This window comes from Melospiza georgiana, chromosome 14, assembly GCF_028018845.1.
Source record: "Melospiza georgiana isolate bMelGeo1 chromosome 14, bMelGeo1.pri, whole genome shotgun sequence".
Taxonomy (NCBI): Eukaryota; Metazoa; Chordata; class Aves; order Passeriformes; family Passerellidae; genus Melospiza; species Melospiza georgiana.
This window is the reverse complement of record NC_080443.1, coordinates 13,020,383-13,040,700: the sequence shown is the minus strand read 5'-3', so window position 1 is coordinate 13,040,700 and position 20,318 is coordinate 13,020,383. Positions and strand designations below refer to the sequence as shown.

General features: G+C 39.1%; 1 protein-coding gene across 3 annotated transcripts in view; it reads left to right on the top strand.

The window, feature by feature from the left end:
• PHAF1 (phagosome assembly factor 1) overlaps positions 1 to 20,099 on the top strand; it is a 36,441-nt gene extending 16,342 nt beyond the window's left edge. For 2 of the 3 annotated variants that reach the window (XM_058034310.1, XM_058034311.1), the window contains 11 exons: positions 2,256 to 2,350; positions 4,826 to 4,923; positions 6,464 to 6,576; positions 8,561 to 8,694; positions 9,350 to 9,433; positions 10,128 to 10,210; positions 11,001 to 11,044; positions 12,984 to 13,027; positions 14,370 to 14,428; positions 15,965 to 16,037; positions 16,454 to 20,099. In XM_058034310.1, the coding sequence (XP_057890293.1) occupies positions 2,256 to 2,350; positions 4,826 to 4,923; positions 6,464 to 6,576; positions 8,561 to 8,694; positions 9,350 to 9,433; positions 10,128 to 10,210; positions 11,001 to 11,044; positions 12,984 to 13,027; positions 14,370 to 14,428; positions 15,965 to 16,037; positions 16,454 to 16,543 (917 nt within the window). In that variant the 3' untranslated portion in view covers positions 16,544 to 20,099. The remainder of the gene's footprint in view (positions 1 to 2,255; positions 2,351 to 4,825; positions 4,924 to 6,463; positions 6,577 to 8,560; positions 8,695 to 9,349; positions 9,434 to 10,127; positions 10,211 to 11,000; positions 11,045 to 12,983; positions 13,028 to 14,369; positions 14,429 to 15,964; positions 16,038 to 16,453) is intronic. The other variant, XR_009115249.1, reaches the window with a different exon arrangement.
• Positions 20,100 to 20,318: the final 219 nt, after the last annotated feature.

The following is a 20,318-nucleotide window of genomic DNA, read 5'->3' as shown; positions in this document are numbered from 1 at the left end:
AAAAAGAAGAGTCATCAGAAAAATCAATCAGCTTCATTACTTTTTGGCTAATGGTAGTTTGAAACATTGCAGTATCTTTGTCATGGGGCTTATTGAAATACAACCACTTTGGAGGTCAACAGCTTCATCAAAGCCAAGATTTTTATCCCACATTTCCATGATTTTCTGACCTGACCTCCTGCTGGGAAGGGCTTGCTTTTGCCAGTGGCTCTATTGAAACCACATCCTGTCCTGAGTGCTCATGGATGTGGCTTTGTGCCAGTGCCATTCAGCACAGGGCTGTGGGGTTGGGCTCAAGTCATAAGGTAGAAGAAAAAGTCCTCCTTCCCACCTACCAAAGGCCTTGCTGTGTTCTGGCTCTCTAACTCTGACTTCACCTTCCCCTAAGATGCCAGAAAAGTCTTGTGCTTGATACCAGAAAGAATTGACTTCTGGATCTGCCTCTGCTTTTAGTAAAGCTGTGTCCATTTTGCAGCCTTGCTGCTGTTGGTGGTTTTGTCCTGTCAGCTCTACAGAAATATTTCCCAGCTGGTCACACTCTGCTGCCTTCCTGGAAGGCAAACCTCCTCCCTATCCCCCACCCAGAGTGCAGTAGAAAAGAAGCAGTCTTTTTGCTTCTGTCAGCAATTGTGAATGGAATTAGCAGGGTACCTGTGTGAATAAAAAGAAATTTAAAATAATAGTACAAAAAATCCTTACCTTGTTCAGTCATGTGGTTGTGATCTATGGTTTTGAGGGAGACATGAGAGAACTTCCCAAAAATAAAAAAATTCCTTGCCCTTTAAACCCAAGCATCCACAAACATTGCAGGGGATGGGAACTGATGCACTTTGTATAATCAGATATCACACTTGGCATGACTAGGGGAAAAATAGTTCTCCAGCTGGCTGTGGGCTTTGGAAAAGATGTATCATAATTTATCACATGAGAGAGATTTGTATAATTTTCCTGCCGATCAAAACATTTCCCTCTCTCCACACGTTTTCCTTTCAGTGACAAGCATGGAAAAGACTCTTAGCCAGCACATTCTGTAGAAAAGGCAAATGATAACTTTTGAAAGTTTAATGCTTATTGTTCAACTATTATTTTTCTATCCTGGGTGGCCTGGCATTGTCCAGATACCCTGGGGTACGTCTTTTAAGTTGAACATTTGAAAGACATTGTGGGAGGGAATAAAATATTTCTTTATATGCATTTTCTCTCTATGCTATGTCATTTTAAATATAACATTGTAAGAAAAAAAGGAATTTTGAGCCTTTGGTATTCCTTTGGTAAAGTGGAAGAAAGCAGCTTCTCTTTTAGAGGGTTTCTTTATTGTTTTAAGCCTCTGGTGTTTTCAAGCTGTCAGATCCTGTGTGTTACTAGAACACTCTGTTCCCCCAGTGGCTACTGGGCACAGGTTGGAGTTTATAAAATCAATCCTAAAACAGTTCCCAAGCTCTCAGTCTTCTGGGATTGTTTTTTAATCCTTCCACAGTCTCAGAAAACAGTGTGTCTTGTTAGAGTAAGTGCTGGGACGACATTTATTGTTTTCATAGTTGATGTTGTGCAATTGATTGCAGTGAATCAGGACATCTCGTGATGTGGTGACAGCTGGAAGTCTGTGCGTGCTCTAATTTATTACTGCTCTTTGTGGGAGCTGACTGGCTGGCTGCTGTTTCTGGTGATGCTATTTTTAATTATCATTGTAAATGGCCTAGGACCTGTGTGTCTGAAGCATTTCCTCCTTGGGCTGTGTGTCAGTGTTACCCGGGAATGCAGGAGCTGACTGGGCATGGGAGCTCCTCCTGGGGAGAGAGGTGGAAATGCAGGTCACAGGGTGAGCTCTCCTTTGAACTCTCCATGTGTGAAAGAGGAAGTTATCAGTGTTTGTGCACATCTCTCTCAAAGCCTTTCTGGCTAACACTGTACAATGTTTTACATAACAATGAACAGAATTGTTTTGTACCAACAGTGGCTACTTAAACTACCTTAGAGATATTAAGGTATAATTGATTGTGTCATGTTGTATAATTGTATTGTTAGGGATAGGTTAGTGCCTGCAGGCTTGCAGAGGCAACTGCAATGAATCTATGGTTTCTCTTATTGCTGTATTTTTACTGCATGAAATTAAAAGCAAACTGTTACTGTCCAGTGTAATTGTGTTCCTCCTGCATTCTGAGATTCATTGAGGTGATGAAGATGCTGTTAGATACGAACTGGAGAAGTCTTAGATTATTTTGGTAACTGTGTTTTTACTTTCTTTTCCCTTCTAGTGTATAACTCAGCTGAGCAACTCTTTCACCTCAATTTCAGAGGACTGTCGTTTTCTTTTCAGTTGGACTCCTGGACTGAAACCCCGAAATACGAGGTCAGCAATCATTCTTAGTTAATGGATGGTGTTTTTGCCTCCATGGTACTTGCAGAGTATCACCTACATGGTGTCTTGCTGTCTTTTGCAAACAAAAGAAACCAGTAATTTGGAAGGAATTGAACTCCTCTGTTGTGTTCTTATTAATGCTGTGTAACCATCTCAAAGTTAAAAATTTACTTCCTGTTGACAAAAGGCGTGTGATTAGGGGTTTTGCTTGCATCATGAACTGGGACTAGCAATTCTGTTGGTAAAAGGAGTCGTCTAAAAATATGAGTGCTGTCTATGCAAATACATAAATATTAAGCAATCTACTGGGAGGCTGTTCTTTTATCAGATATTTTTAAATCTCATTGAAGTGATTATGCAACTAAAGTAGGATAGACTTCATAAAATACATTTTCTTCTTTAAGTGCCCTTCAGTATGAGTGCTTCTAGCAAGCCAAATGAATGAGTTTTATTTGTAATGCCTGTTTGCATATTCACCAAATGTTTGGATGAGTTACTGAATAATTAAATGCATTACTGCATTCTCTGAAATCTTTGGAAATTCCCATCTAAAGTGGAAACAAGATCAGGTCCTCTGTGGTTTCCTTCTGTACTAATGAAAATGTATGTGTAACTTGCTTTGTGTGAAGATGGAAATGCTCTCAGTTGTATAATCTGCATTGACCAGTTAAAAAGCATTAAAATAAAGGAGCATATAAAGAACCAAAACAAAGAAGAAATCAACCCACATAGTGACACATGTTCTTTGTCACAGCTTAGTGCTTTAGTGGCTGTGGTTGACATGTCACAGGGGGTAACCAGGGGAAGTTATTGTTCAGCAGCAGTGAAGGTCAGTTGGGTTTCAGATGGGAAGGTGAATAGAAGCCTAATAAGGCAAACAAAAAGAATGCCCCAACAAAGAGTAGTCCTGCTTCTTTTCATGCAAGAGTTCCCAGGGCATTGGTGAATGAAATAGCCAAGCTACTGAGGAAGTAAATTGTTTCACCAAAGATTTGAAAAGATCATAAAATATCTCAAGTTGGAAGGAACCTGTAGGAGCATCATTGAGACCTACTCCCTGCTCCTTGCAGGACTACCTAAAAGATGTTAAAATCAAACTGATGGAACAATGGAAAAAGTAATTTTGCATTCTCCAAGTGTCTCATTCAGTTGCTCTAGTGAGGTTAGTAAAATGTTCTTTGCAAAGAGTGTAATGCCAAAGTCTCCCCAGGAACAGGTAAAAGTAGGATTGTTTTGAAAACATAGCAGTATGAAACAGTCCACAGGGAAGACAAGTCTTTGTGAAAGTTTTTAGAGAGGAACATTAGAAAAGATTGCAGAGGGAAGTCAAATTTGAATCTGTCAAGTTCAGGGAAGATGGTATAAGAATGCTAAGCTACTTAGCAAAGCAGTATAATCTTCTGCTTATGGAAATGGAAAAACTGTGAAGAAAACTTTGGAGTTTATTGTATAGCTGGAAACAAGCTGCAGGTGAGGAGAACATGAAAACCTTTGCTCGCTTCAATAATCTGAGGTTTCATGTTCTTTAAGAAGCAAAAGATATTAATATTCTGGGCAAATTCAGGATGAGAATTGAAATTGGGACATCTCTAGATTTGCTGGGTAATGGAGGTTCCTTTCTTAATATCTACAGCATTGAAAGTTATTGTTCTAGGTTAATGTTTTTCCTAAGAATTTTTTTTGTGTGTGTTTACCTTATGTGATGCCTGCTAAAGTAGACCAGGTAATAGTTTGCATATTGTGCATCTTGTTTTTGTTGACTGCTTGTGACAAAGATAGGGTTTTTTTCTGTCTGGTGACAGCAAAGTATGTTACTGGTCTTGAATGTCCTGTCACATTCAGAATTGAAAGAAATTCCTTCTTCTAGTGCAGTCAATCTGACTTCCTTAACATGCTTTCTATTTGATGAGAGCACTCAAATCCCTGTCAAAACAGTATGTGTAAGAATGTGGTGATAAGGAGAATGGAAAATCTATTTAATGAACAAGTTTCTGTTCATCAGATAAAGCATCTTGGGAACCAGCAAAAATGTTAAAGGTCAGAAATTAATGCAGTGGGAGACAAAAAAGGGAAGTTTTCCTTTAAGAGAGATGATTTCTTAAATACGACAGTGTATCAGTACAAATACTTGAAAATTGCTAGCTGCCCATGATGAAACCAAGGAAAGACTTGAATTCTCAGTTCACACAGTGACTAATTGTCAGACTAGTGGCATCTTTTGATGAATGAACATGCTGAGTGTTTCACCCCAGCTCAGGAATCCAGGAGTGGTGGAATAGAAACACCACCTAGAAGGTTGGATTTTTCTGTTATTTTGCCCCCTTGTCTTTTGCTGGAGACTTGCTTGAATTGGTAAGCATATACAGCATCTCTAAAGCAGTTTCTGACCTGAAGTCTCTGAAAGTGTCTTCTGAAGCTGAGGTGTCTGCTGTGGTGTATAACAAGAGTGATTTTGTGTTTCCCCAGCCTAACTTTGCCCATGGTCTGGCCTCTCTGCAAATCCCGCACGGCGCGACTGTGAAACGCATGTACATCTACAATGGGAACAGCCTGCAGGACACCAAGTATGTGCAGCTGCTCCTGCTCTTTCCCTCATTTATTTAGTGCTTTGCCATTGCTAAATAGAATAGTATATTTTTTTAGTTCGCTTTGGATCTTCAGAATGCCTTTAGATAATTCGGATTTCTGTAGGTGTTGTCCTCAGCCCTTATAATGAAACATTGGTTTGATTTATGTTCCTGTAATATGAGCTTGGTTCAGCTGTAGTAGGCAAGTTCAATTGACCTGAAAATGAATTAAAGTAGGGAACATTGTGAATTTAGTAACACCATGTTAAGGCTATTCTTCCTCTAGATTTTGTTTGTGCTGATGACCTCTTCTTAAGCAAATCAAACTCCGTGTAGGCAGTCTGTAAGCTTGTAGGGTATTGAGAATATGTATGTCATGGCAGGGCCCTATTAAGAGTCTTAAATTCTCTTACGAAACAAAATTAATAAACTATGCCATATGCATAATCTGTCATATGTTCAATGTATTTGCAGATACCTGACTGAGCTTATTATCTTAAAGGCCAGGCTAGATGGGGCTTTGAGCAACCTGGTCTAGTGGAAGCAGTCTCTGTCCATGGCAGAGGGCTAGAATTTGGTGTTCTTTGGGGTCCTTTCCAACCCAAATCATTCTAGGATTCCAAGATCCCTAATCTTAGAAATACCCAAACTGATAAGAGGGTATTTTTCTCAGAGAGACAGTTGAGTTTTAAGGCCAGGAGATAAACACTGCTCAGAAGGGAGGGAGCTTAGTTTATGCAGACATTGTCTCTTAATTAGAAATAAGTGCACTTGAGAAAAGTGCTGTTGTCTGTGCCCATCTGTGATGTGGTGAGCTTTAGTGAAAGCATCATTGTTGCATGGGGCTCTGTTGTGTGTGTAAGAGAGAGCTCAAAGCCCAACTTCTAGCTTGTCATTCACCCAGAGGAGGAACATAAGAACAGGGAATTTTAGGGAGCACATACAAGTTGATATACAGAAAATATGCCTTTCAATTAAAAATATCTCACTTGGGACCGTGATTATTTTCTAAAATAATGCTGGTGTTGAATTAAATTGAGAACTTCCCAAGTAAAGAAGCACAGGTACCTTGGGTGTACCTGCACAAACTGATTTCATGTTTTGGGCTATGCAGTAGCTTCCCAAGAGCAGTGGGAGCATCACAGAGAAAGCTCTTTTGCTGCATTTGGGTGAAAGTTAGCTCTAAACACTCCACAATTTCATTTTCCCTGAGAGAAATCTGAGCTGACATTTCCTCATAGGCGATATCCAAAGGCTAGGTACAGTTTCTATAATTCCTTAATTCCTGGAGTCTTTGAAACTTGCTGGTTTTTTTCATGAATGGTAAAGATCTTGCATTTGAGTGCTGACTTGTTCCTCTTCTTTTCCCCCATGCTTTCTGATCCTTCTGTTTAATAAAACTTTTAATCTTCAGTCTCTGTTACACGCGGCTTTGTCAAAATTAATGTGCTCTGTTCCAGTGAACTGGTACCAGCTTGTTAGAGGAAAATTTGAAGGTGAAGCAAATCCTGTGCACATTTTGTTTGATTGGTTTCAGGGCTCCCTTGATGCCTCTCAGCTGTTTCCTTGGGAATGTGTATGCTGAGAACGTCGACGTTCTGCGCGATGGAACCGGCCCCTCAGGTTTGCGGCTTCGCCTCCTCACTGCAGGTACTGGAGAAACTCAGAACATTGCACTGCTTGTTCCCCTCAGGGAAATAAGGGTATAAACCTGTGTAAATTAAGCACAGGTTATTTGTAGTGATTTAGTAAGGGATTTCAAACTGTTCTATCTACTTTACTTTGAATTATTGGAACAAAACCCAGTTAAATCTCTTTGAAGATGAACCTGCTCTATGCTGCTTTTTCCTGACTCTGGAAAAATTACTGGGAACTGGAGCCCTCACATGTTCTGAGTTCTTAGAATATGTGTGCAGAAATGGAATTTGTCTCCAGATGTATGTAGAAGAAAACAGATCACTGTTCTCAGTACATCACTAAAAAAACCCATGACAAACCAAGAAAGCTTGTGTACATATGCTTTTTCTGACATTCCAGGGAGCTGTATGGTGTTGCTATTCTTGTGATTAAATCTGGAAGGCTTTTTAAAGTGCTAGCAAGTGACTACATTAATGCTGCAGCATTAAACTGCAATTCCCATTCAGTTCTGTTTTCATTTACTGTAGGAGACAGTGGTGAAAGTGAAGAGAGGCTGATGAGTCTCTCTTTTTTTATGTGCTTTCAGAGATGGGAGGGTGCTTAGAAATTAGGGCAGATTTAACAGCTGCAAAGGAGTCTTGTTCAGTTACCATAACTTGAGACTTGACAGTGTTTTTAAGAAAAACAATTTTTAACAATTTTCATTAGGAGGCTCAGCTTTTCACCTGTCCTGATTGCTTGCTCTACGTATATTGAGGAAACATTTGGAATACACCCACAATATGCAAAAGTTGAAAAAAGAAAATTATAGATGAAGAGTAAAAAAGGAGCAGATATTTTCAACCTACTTTGCATCCCTTATTACAGAGGTAGAGCTGTCTAGTGTAGAGAACATATTGCCTCATGTACTAAGGAAGGAGTTAGCTATAGCATCATAATTATGTAAATGATTTTGTGAAATTGGACATGTATAGTGTCAAGTTTTGTTAAAAATGTATATGCATGCAGTTTAAAGGAAATATTGTTAATGAGTAAAATAATTATTAAAATATCACTGATGTTCAGACAAACTTGCACAGAGGCAATCTGGACACGTTCTGTTCTTATCTTGCAAAGTTTGTAGAAACTCTTGTAAAATATATTACACACCTGTTCTAGCTCAAGTTTCTCTGCCTGTGTATTATTTTGAAGTTACTGTTGCTTAAGAAATCAAGGATGAGTGAATTGGATTTTCTGATTTATTTTAGTGGGTAACTAGCTACATAAATAATGCATAGTGAGGAAAGCTAAGTGTGTATTTAGAGCACATCCTGTGCTTTGCAGTAACTGCTGCATATGTGTCCTTGCATTCTTGTAAATGTAAGATGCTGCATTCCTGAAAGCAAGTGGGCTCACACACTGCAACATCTTTCCATTTCCTCAAATCTGGTAACATTTGTCAGCAATTCATCTGTGTAATGGCTATTCAATAAGATCTGCTTTAATGTTGTTTGCACAGGGATATACTTGCTATTGATTTAGTAAGTTATGGGAATCTTGAGTAAAGAATGTGTGTTTTGTGATAGTTATGTGGGTGAGGGATTTCACTTGATGCACTTGATGATTTTAGCTGGAGGTAAATCTCTAGCTGCTAAAGTAGAATATTCTAGGGATAGAAATAATTTCTGCTATTTACTGCTAATAGCCAGCTGATCAAATTGAGATGGGCTGGGAAACCAAGTCATGTCCACGTGAATGGCAAGGAAGTGAAGGTAGTATGGCTGAAATTGGAGGCGGAAATGGGGAACCATGCAACAATCAGCACATGCACTACTCTGATAAGAAATATTTGCACTGCTGCAAAGTAAATGGTTAAATTTAGTTTGGCACTGTTGTCTGAGGAATGCAGCTGTTTGGTTTGTGATAAATAGAGGAATGATGCTAACCTTTTAGTGTTGATTTAGTGATGTATCTGTGATCAGGAGGGATGGATGTAGAGCTGTTTTCTGTTCCTCAGGCTGTGGCCCAGGTGTTTTAGCTGATGCCAAGATGCGGGTATTCGAGCGCTGCGTGTACTTCGGCGATTCCTGCCAGGATGTGCTCAGCACCTTGGGCTCTCCACACAAAGTCTTCTACAAGTCTGAAGACAAGGTGAGGGAATTCATTCAGGCACAGACTTTGTTCATTGGTGTCTCAGTCTCATCATAGTGCTTGTGTTTGGCAAGGTCAGTGAAGTTGAACTTCCATGTAGCACAAATTACAAGTGCTCAGCATATTACTTGATGTGATAGACCAGGCTGAACCATTATGTAATAGGCTTTAAGAAGCTTTTTTAAAATCTAAATTGATGCAAATCTGTTTACACAATTTGATTTTTAAAATAAATGTAATGTTAACTGGATTAAGAATAGTTACAAATGGGAGTGCTTTTGTATCCCAAATGTGCCTTAGCAAGTGTGTGCTGCCTATTTTTTTCACTTATAGTGTATGTAAAATAACCTCAGTATACACTTTGATCTTTTCCTAATGCTTTTACACAGCATAATCTAAGTAAACCTTTTAATTATGATTTAATTATGACCTTTTAATAATGTAAGTGAACCTTTAATTATGATAACTGAAATAGCTGATGTGATACTGTGCCTGCTGCAAGCAGGTGGTGGTCCTGTCATGAAGCACAGTGTCATCCTTAGTTGAAGAAAGGTTTCAAATGAGATTATAGCAATTTGTTTGAATGTAGAGCTGTTATTAAAGGTATTCATCTTTAAGCATTATTGCATGCATCTGAAAAGTGTATTTCTTGCAGATGAAAATCCATTCGCCCTCGCCCCACAAGCAGGTCCCATCAAAGTGCAATGACTACTTCTTCAATTATTTCACACTTGGAGTGGTGAGTGGAAAGCTTCCCTGAACAATTCATGTGAACTTCTGATTTAGTTACACAGCAATCCTTTCAGGAGGCTAAAGTCTGGGAAATGAGAGGCTGCAAAGCTCTTGACTGCTGCCTTAGGAATCTCTGGATATGAAAAGCTTCACTTGACTTTGCTTTAACACTTACAAATTTAATCAGCAGCATTTTATCTCCACCAGTGGATGGAGGGCTCTTTGCACTTTAGCAGCCTCTTAGGTTTTCTCCTTTTTCTGTAGTAGCTGATGCATAGGTAACTAGTTTTTGTTCCTGAGATCCATGCCCCTGTCTCACAGAACTGAGGCAAGTGTGCCATAGCATCAGTTGTGAAAGCTTGCTGAGCTGTGGGCTGTAGTTAAATCTTCATTTTTCTTCTTACAGCTGTTTTGCTTTAGTTTACATTACTGTAAATAATATGCAGAAAAACAGGACCTCCTCAGAAAACTTGCCAACATTAGCAGATGAAGCTGCAGTTGTGATTGAGTGCTGGAGGAAATGTGTTATTTGAATTTACAAATAGTCTTATTTTCAAATACTACTTTCCATAATTTGATTCAGTTTCAGTGAGATAAATGTATGTCATTCTATATAGGGGCTATTTTAAATACTCTCAGGTTAGTTTAGGGAACACCCCTTCTTACCCAAATTGCTTCATCTTGTTTTTTGTCTTCAACAGGATATTCTCTTTGATGCAAACACTCACAAGGTGAAGAAATTTGTCCTGCATACAAATTATCCTGGTCATTACAACTTTAACATGTGAGTGTACAGTACTCATCTATTAAAGAGTACATTAAAACAACTGAAAAGGAAATGTTACATTCTCTTTATAGAATTGCAATATACCTCCTAAGTCTCTTTGATGTATCTAGGAACTTGTGTAGGTTGCAGACATCATTAGTAACTTTTTTTTTTGTAGTATTTTCTTTTTACTATTAAATGCCTTTATATATACTGGCAAGTATGTCTTAAAGCAGTGAATGAGATAAGGTAGGTCTTGGTCCAGGTGTGATGTGCAAACTCTTGATAGAGGACAACTTTGTATTAGCCAGAGAGCCCATTTTCTGGTAGCTACATTGCTGTTTTCTTCCTAACATGATTTCAATTAGTAATTAAAAAAATCTCATTTTCTGAACATATTTTCAATACTTTCTAAGTGTAAACTCTTTAGAGGAGGATTATGAATTAGTGATTGGATGCCTGATAAAAGCAGTTAATGACAGAGAAATCTATAGTGCTGTTTCATAGCTAAGTATTTCTCCATCCACTCTGTGTAACAATAGAGTAACAATAATGTAACAATAGAGTAATTGCTGCTAAAGGACTTCTTGTGTCCTCTAAAGAATTGCATTAGGCCATTCCCAGGCTGCTGCCTTTTTTGATGTAGAAAATCTAACTGAGAACATAATCTGCTATCATAGATCCTCACTTTCATTTTATTATTGATATGGCTTTTCATGAAAGGGGTTATTAAGAGCTGTAAGTGTGTGGCTGTGCAGTTTCTTGGCTTCTCTGTTCTCTAATAGCTTTTACAATTTGCACTTTCTAGTTACCATCGCTGTGAATTCAAGATTCCACTCGTCATTAAGAGAGGTGAGCATTTCCCTGCTGTCCTGCTGCAGGGGGCACAGAGGGCTCCAAGGGGAGCTGGGATCACTCTCTAATTGTCCTTCATTGTCAGAGGATGCTAACAGTGACAGTCATTGAGACAGAGAGGAAGTTTTGGGATTAGGTTTCTGTTTAAGTGGAAAAGACACTTCAAGGCAAAGTAGCAGTTCTCTGATTTTACTTACACTACCTCTTCACTTACTTGGATCATGCAAATATTTAGCTGCAACATCACAATATCCTGTAATGCTGCTGCTCTGCTAAAATCAATTACCTTGTACCTGGAGGCTCAAAATCTGTAAGGCAGTGGTAGTCTGAGCTCATCTGTCCAGTGCACTGGTATTTAATATAATCTGGTTTATCTGGGAATGAAAATAAATGTCCAGATATGTTGGCTCTGTGTGCTACAGATAAAGTATGTCTGTGTTCACTTGAAAATAAATCTATAAATCTATTAAAAAATAACTCTATAATCAGTAGTGCTGATTTGGCAAGGTACTAAGATATTCCCAGCTCTGTGCAGTAACTAATCTCAGCAAAGTAGGGGAGCCCTGTCTGAAGATCACAGTGATCAAAGTAGACTTCTTCAACATAAGAAAAAATGTGTGCTGGGAAGGTATTTGGATTATCCAGGGAATGCCAGATGCTGCCTAGGTTTTGGCCAGGGATGTTTTCCTCATTCTGATTGGTATTTACTGCAAGCACTTTGCTTGCTGTGTGAAGTGCAATCCTCCTGTGGCTGTCACAGCAGTTTGAGCATATGGAGGATTAAAAACCTGGAAAAACAATGTTTGTGTATACAGGCTTACATGAAAGTTGATTTGTACTTCAGCCAAGAGAATGAGCATGAAAATCCTCACTTCTAAAATTGTTTCCCTTAGGTTATTGTACTTCAAAGCATTAATTTGTGATTAATTTTATTTACCTCAAGTAGCATTATGAATTTATTCCTAATGTGTCTCTCTATTTGGCATTTCTAACCAGCTTTTCTGGCCTCTAGCTTATGCCCAGGACATGCTACAAGTTGTGAACAGATGTTATAACAGTTTTGAAGAGCCCATCTTCTTCCCTCTGGTGGCAGCATCTGATGCAGTTTTATTAGTTCCCTTTTGTGCTTCAAGTTCAGATGATAAATTAAGAGCCAGAGTTCAAGTTGCACAGACACTGAACTCTCAGCACAAAGAGAGAATGTTTAGAGAGGGAAAAATACAGAGGAGCAAATGGTCTTTAACTTGACTGAAAGCTGTTTGACATTTTAATGTCTAGGTCCATTCCCACTGTTTTGGGAACAAGCTTTCAGTATTTAGGAGTACCCAAATATATGTGTGTAAGATATGTATGAAAGTATTTGAAACCACCACCAAACAATTTCTGTTTAAAGGCTGTAATTGTAAATGCAATGCTGTCCTTTTATTTTTTAATAGGTAGGCTGTGATTCCCAAGCTCTCTGCCATCTTTATTGTGGAAGAGTGATGTTTTCACTGATCTCAGGCCTGCCAGCTCCTGAGTCCCCAGATGTCACTTTTAGCCAGCTTTCCTTCCAAGTGCAGTGGAGTGTTTTGGAATTAATGAGTGGCACATCATGTTACCTCCAGGAGTGGCTGTGCTAGGCTTGTTAGCTTAGTGCAGAGAGATGGGGTTTCTTCTACAGTGGTGTTCTTCCATCTGAGATTAAAGCTTAAAGTTTAAGATTATAAAAGTTGGGACTTGCTGTAAATGGGGAGGTTTGCTTTATCACCTTAACTGGCATTTATGTCAGTGTTACTGACAATTCTGATTGCTAGTGAATGCTGGTAAATTTGTATGTGACCTGATCTAATGCTCCTGTGTCTCCTGCTATCTGAATTAACATGCCAGAATAAAGGATTATGTAGGGGGCTGTTCAAGCTTAAGCTATAAAAGCTTTTCTGGTTTTGTTTCATAGATAGTGCTGATTCACAGACAGAAACGTGTACAACATACAGCAAGGTAAGCCTGTGCAGAATTGAGTGTTTTCCTAATTTTCTTAAACCATCTAAATTATTCATGCCAACTTTACAACACACTTCAAGGAAATTACAGTAGTGGTATCATGCTGTTTTAAAGTGGACTAGTGGACCAAAAGTTAGTATGTATCTTATGTTTTAAATATTTTGTTATGTTAAATTATTGAATTCATTTGTAATAGCACTCTTCAGGTAAACTAAATTACTGCATTATGGCATAGCTTTAACACAGCTGCAGGTAGAAATAGTGAAATAAGTGATAGGGGAAAACAGCAGCAGTGGTGGCTGAATGTTAGCTGGAGACATGTTCCTAAACAAAATTCTCACAGAGCTATTGTTCTAAGCATAGCTCTTGAAGACATGGACTGAACAGGAGAGTCCAGTGCCCTTCCACTTTCTTCTGAAGGGCACCAGTAATGGGATGTTTCTTAGGCAGCAGCCTTTAAAAATGTCACTGCCAGTGTGACATCTGATGACAGCAGACTCCTTGAACACTTCACAGCCTTTCCACCTAAATGAACTTCCCAGCTGGGCAGGTGCTGCTGCATATTTGACAGCTGCATTAAGTTGAAAAACTTCTCAAAAACTGTTCATCAGTGTCTCTGCAGTCAGCATTCAGCCAGGGTCACTGCTGCTCTCTTGGTTCCTGGGGTGCCAAATGAAGGCTTTCCTTGGTGAATTGTGGCTCCCATACTGGGAAGAAAAATTGGAGTCAGCAATCTGGAAGATGCCATTCTATGCTTTTTGACTTGAATTAACCTACTCCCTTCAATGCTTTGACTTACTTCAGTCTTGTGTGTGAAACTGCAGCTTCTTGGAGTCTGGTTCAAGTGAGGAAAACTGTTGGACACTTCCCAGTCATTAAATAGGGCAGCTTTCCTCTTCTCCAATATTGTTGCTTAAATTAAGGAAAGACTTATGGGAGAGGTAGCAGTGGGGCTATTTTTCCTCTCTGCAAATGTATGCAAGAGGATATTTTGTTGAAGCTTCCCACAGCTGCTATGCTCTCTGAAGTGCCCCTAAAATACCACAAGACTTTCCAGCAACACTTTATCTATAAGCCAAATAGAAATTTTTATATTAATAATTCTAATTCCAAACTGTTTTTAGACAAAAATAAGAATATACCTTAAGATTACTTACTAGCCCTAGCAGTGGATGGTTCCATTACTGAATATAGCTCCAGTCACAAAATACTTATGTGAATACTTCAAGTTTATTTGACAAATAGGTTTGTCACTAACAAATGTGCATGGCACTCTTCCTAGATAAAAAAGAGTTTTATTGTGCCTCATTTTAACACAAAGTCATTGTTGTATTTACAGTGGGACAGTATTCAGGATCTACTGGGGCACCCTGTAGAGAAGCCAGTGGTACTTCACAGGTAAAAATCTCTCTATTTTACTTGGCAGGGACTGGGTTGACAACAGAGGATGATGAAGAATGTTTATGGTGCTGGTTACTTTTGTACTGCTTTGCTGGTTAAAGTTTCAGGGGTTTTTGGCCACTAACAAGATGAGATAGCTGCTCTCAGAGGAAGTAAACTGACATGCTGAGTGAAAGCATTTCCAAAATTCCTTGAAATGCAAAATCCAGAGAAGATCTCAGAGTGAGAAAAATCTTTCTTTGAGTAATAAATAGTGTAGAGTTTTTATAGTTTTTATAAAAGTATTTCAATAACATGACGTGATATAGCACAGTATATATGCACATGATATCATATACAACAGCAGTCTGTCTGAAGAAGCTTCCCTTTTATGAACATACATGATTCTACAGTTCCTTCAGGCTGACTGAAGATAGAATAGTCCTTAAATTTCCTGTGTTTCTGCAGGCATTGAGATGGATACTGGGTTAAATGGGCATTATTTATTTGTAGAGTTATCATTTTATGATGTGAAACCATGATTTTTATCTCAGGACAAGTGTAAGTGATAGGTACTGTGCAAATTCCACAGCAATTTCAGATAAATTAATGTATTTTTATCAGACTTTCACATGATTTTGACTTTGATTTTTTTTCTTTTTCCCCCCTTATTCATTGTGCCCTTTGTTCCCCTTTACTCCTGTTATGCCAGTGAGATGATTAGAGCAGAAGCCATGTGAATGAAGTAAAGCTAAGGTGAAATAGTGATGACATAGAGCCCTTCTATTTCTTCCATCTGTGTTGTAGAGAGTAGTTCAACCAGAGAGCGCTTTACTGAGCACATCTCAAATGGCTCAGACATGCAATTTGAAAAACTGACCAGTTTACAAGAAAGGACAAAAGGTAAATATTCATTAGGGGTTTTTTTTGGCTGTAATCTCAAATTCATTGCAGTCAACAGAAATTGTCAATGTACAATCCAAAAACACCGGAAATAACTAGAAGAAAGTGGTACATAGATCCTGAAAAATGCTGTTTAATAAAACTTGGATTATTCTATTTCAGCATCATATAGATTAATCTTCTTAACATGCTAAATCCAGTTGATTAATAGACAGTATCTAGTTAATATAAACAATAGACTATATATAGTAAATATATATGGTAGAGATTGAGACACAAAGGGAAGGATCTTGCACAAAAATAATGTGCAGTAACATGGTGCTTCTCTCTTCCTGTGTATCTGGGGGTTTTTTAGGGTTCTTCCTGTTCAAGTTAAGTGCAGGAGAGTTTTCCTGTAGAGGTCACTAGTGGCTTTTTTTTTTTACTTTATCCCCAAGTGTTAGTAATGGCTCTGTGGCATCAACCAGAGTTTGCTTTGGCTCACTTGGAGTCTAGCAATGGTGTTGCATAATGTAGAGGTACTTTCTGTGGATAAAATCCATGATAAAGATGCTGTAATTCGCCTTATGTTGCTGAGTAGTTATTTCTCCTTAAGATGGTCCTGATCCTCAGATTCCCATTTTAAAATTTTTTCCCCTCTTTTCTGTTCAGGTCATCATCTCCAAACAACACTAACCCATTTGGGTCAACCTTTTGCTTTGGACTGCAGCGAATGATCTTTGAGGTTAGGAAAAAACCTTTTATTTTTGTCTGAGCATGGGAAGATGAGTTTGCTATTACTATGAATGGCTTCCTATGGCAGTAAAAGCCAATGCTTGGGAGTGGTATAATTTTAGTATAGGGGAACTTTGCAACCTCTTCTCTGAGGTTGTACATTTGTATGTTGAAGCTGAAATTTCAAGTTTGTCACCTGGAACTCGTGCTAGCAGGAGATACATTTATGTGGTTGGTTGGAGCAGATGGTGTTGTGTCATGAAATCTAAGAGACTGTTTTTAGGAACTAGCCAAGAGCTTGTTGCTGTTGTTGGAATTTTCTTTCATCAGGCAGATCACTTCTGTATTCACCATTTTAATACTTCTGATTTTCTGTTTATTGTAGCACTTAGTTTAATTTCCCTTTTCCCTGCTGTGCTTTTGCAGGTGATGCAGAATAACCACATAGCTTCTGTTACTCTGTATGGCCCCACACGGCCCAGCAGCCAGTTGAGAACGTCGGACCTTCCCCAGTGAGCATCCCCTGCAAAGTCAGCTAATCTCAATGCTACAGAATTAGTACAGCGTGCCTTGATTTGCTGCCACTTATAATATGGAAAGCACGTTATGATTTTATTTTTTTTTTTCAATAAGCCTTTCCACCCTGGAGTGGTGTGGAGAGGAAATTTCTCTCAACCCTTCATCATGGGGCATGGAACTGTTGATGGAGGAAAGCAGCTTAGGTGCCTGTGCCGTCATTTATTCCTCTCCATTGCCCTCATCCTATGCAGCACAGACGTGAAGAGACTGTCCCTCCTGCTCAGCTGGCAGAAGGGGGAAATGGAAGAGGGGCACGTAATGACTGCAAGAATTAGAAGCACAAACTTTCTGAGCCTTGGAGCATCTGGAAGCAGGTATTGATTTTAGTCTGTTTGTGTTACTGTATTGATGTGGTGGTCACATTTTAAGAAAACGTGTGTGTATATATATATAGATCTAAACACCTCGGTATTTCTGTGGCTTAGGACATTGTACCAAGTGTGACAAGGATGTATATATGTCCATGATTTCAGGCACCACATCTTTGTGTAACTTTAAACCAAGCAAGTAGCATGTGCATAATACTTGGTTGTAACATTTGCACTACATACACTTTAATTACTTGATAAACGTTTATCTTCACTGAGGAGCATCTGTGTACTGGGTGTGAGTGGGGTGTGGTGGTTATTTAATGTACACTGCGCATAAAGCTTATTTATACAGTGGATCAAATTTATCCACCTTCCTGCACTAATATGTACTTGATATGCTGATACAATTTTTTTCTGTCATGGCTGGTTTACTAATTTTTTTCATATGCAATTTCGAAAGAAAAAAAAATTCTGGAAGGGGTTATTTCTATGATTGAATTATGTTTTAATGAAAAGATTTGATACAATTTTTCATACTAGTGAAAAATTTAACGAAGAAATAATGTTGCCTCATTTGCCTCTGTTCCAAAATCCTTTATTCCTCCTCTATTTCCTCAGAGAAAGAAAAGCTGTATATAATGGTATCTCAGAAAGAAATTCTGGAATTCCGCCATCACCGAGATAACCTTTTCTGTAACTTTTGATGTATGATTTTAATTTATGCCAAAGGTTTAGCCAAAGACATCCTCGTTGTAGTTTCACCATTTCTGTACATAGATGCTAACTGCACACCCCACCCCAGCAGACAGGATAGAGGCTTCTTTCTAGTTGGGAGATGCTGCTCGCGACATTTTATCCCAGGAGGATACTTTAGGTTTCTAGTTCTCTTACCAGTCTTATTTGGGAGAAAATAGGTGGTCTGTCTTTGAAATAATGAACCCTTTTTAAAAATGGACAAGAGAAATGTATAATTTTATCCCATTTTTAATATTTTGGTGTCGCAACTTGTGATACATAGATGACAATTTTGTGAGTTTTACTATGTGTGTACAGATTTTTGTAAATATGACATTTTTGTAATTTTAACTCCATGTACAGTGTAATCCTGTATAGTTTATCAATGAATGAGAGATAGGAAATCGAATGTTAACTGAAGTTTGGGATCCTGGACCAGTAGCAGGGATAAATGTGTGTGTGTGTGTGAGACGTTCTTTGCCATTTAGTCTTCCTGTATACTGTGATACTCTAAACTGTTTTGCTAAAACAAACAAAAAAGCCCCATGGAGAATCTAATGGATAAGGAAAAAGTTACTGTTTACCTTTATCCCTAGGTGTCACTCCTGTTGAATCCCTGTTCAATCTGTGCTGTCTCCTGTGATCGTTGCTTGCTAAGAAAATTCTATGCCTCAATCTTCCTTTTTGTTTCCTCTCTAATTTTAATTTCATTTTACATAGCCCTTCTGTAAATTAAATGGAATAATAATGAGCATGTACACTGAAAGAAAAATAAAAAGAGACTCTCAGTTACTGTTTTGTGTTAAATACAGTTGCTGGGTGTTTTTGTAATAAAATCATGGATGTTCTTGCTTTTTGTTTTCTTATCAATTAATTCTTTTTTTTTTTTACTGTTTTTCAGCCATTGTATTAGAAGTAGCTGACTAATGTATAGTGACTTTATAGCCGGTTCAGTGTGTCCTCCAAAGAAACAGTAACTAACATAACTTGAAAGATACATGAAAGCATTTTGTAAGGTTTTGCCCTGAAGTGGAGAAGTCTTTAAACTGTGGTTGATAGCACCGTGGGCTCTGCATTGTGTTCAGAAATGAGATTGTTATGCTCCTGTGGGCCCTTGGGGGATCATGGAAACCAATTGAGCTTCAAAGAGTGGAATATTGCACAGCAGAAGGGAGGAAATGCCTGCAGTGAAAGCTGCAAATGTGAATTCTCCTTCACAGAAAAGCTTTGGGAGTCTCTGTGCCCTGAATCAGCTCCAAGGTTAATGCAGGGCACAGGGAAGGGACTCCTGCAGCCTCACCCTGCCTGCCCTGGCTCAGGGGCCTCTCACAGAATTCTGTGGTCTCTCAACTGAGATGCTGTGTGTGCTGATTCCTATTACTAAAGTATGACAGCAATCCTGATGCTAACTTTAATTTTATTCCATCCTTTTCTAATAAAGGCTCCAGATAAGCTGCAAGAGGAGATAAATCCTTGATGGGATGATTTGAGTGATGGCTATGGAGGTGCCGCCAATATCCTGCTCTCAAGCATATTGAGTTGAAGTTCTTCAGAGGAGTAAGGTCAGGCCTGCTGCTGTAGCATGAACCCTGAGACCTAGGACAGGAGCAGCAGCCAACCTGTGGTATTTAATACCTACAGTGGCTCCCAGCTTCACTTGTCATGCTCTGGTGAGACCTAGTGACTAAAATAGTATTGGTAATTAACAGTTCTCTCTTAACAACCCATATACTGCTCTAGGCCAGCCCCTTGATATTGAAAAAGTCTCTGCACGGACAAAAAATGAAAGGCAATTTTACATCTTGGCTGGTGCTGCTGGGCTGAGCTCAAAGCATTTGACTTTTGGGAGAGGCAGATCTGAAGAAGCACCAGGAGAGACAATGTGGAGCTGCTTTAATGGATTTCCTCACCTACCCTTTGTGAATGCAGCTGTTCACAGCTCTCTTGTCTGGGATGTTTTGATTTGTTTGCTCCTATTTGGACTAAGCCAAGCTGTTCCTGAGCTGATGCATTAGGGAAGCATTGTGGAGCATTTAAGGACTTGCTGGCATGAGAAGTTCAGGAATGGGTAGAGGAGGCTGTTGGTGGGTTTAAATCAGAAGTGAGAAGGAGCAGAGGGCAAGGCAAGGCTGGCAGTGTGGCAGGAAGGGAGGGAAGGGAGGCTGGGTGAGAAAGGTCACCTGAACCAAGAGCTCCTCTGGGCAAAGGGCTGCTCAGGGTGGGCAAGGGGCCAGCTCTGTCCCCTCCCAAAGGAACTGAGAGATTTGGGCTGCATCAGATCCATTTTGCAGGTGGCCTTGTTCCTTGTGATAATCCTGTGTGGTTTGATACAGATCCTGCATGTTGGCAACATGTGCATTGGTCCACCATTTTGGATTCATGTGATAAAACTGTTTGATATAAAGTTAAGTACAATTGCCTTTTTAATAAAACATGTAGTGCATTGATTACCTTGTGATGTGTGCTGTTTTCCTTTGTAAAGAGGTGAGGAGTTTGTGTGTGTGTGTGTTTAACTTGAATATTGCAGTACTGTCCACAGTATTTCATTTGTTTATACTTGATAAAACTGATCATTGTGCTCTTCTTTAAGGAGGTGAAGCTGACATTTCCTCACCTGTTCTTGGACTCCCTGGGCTCCTCTGATGGTTCCAGGCAGTGCTGTATAG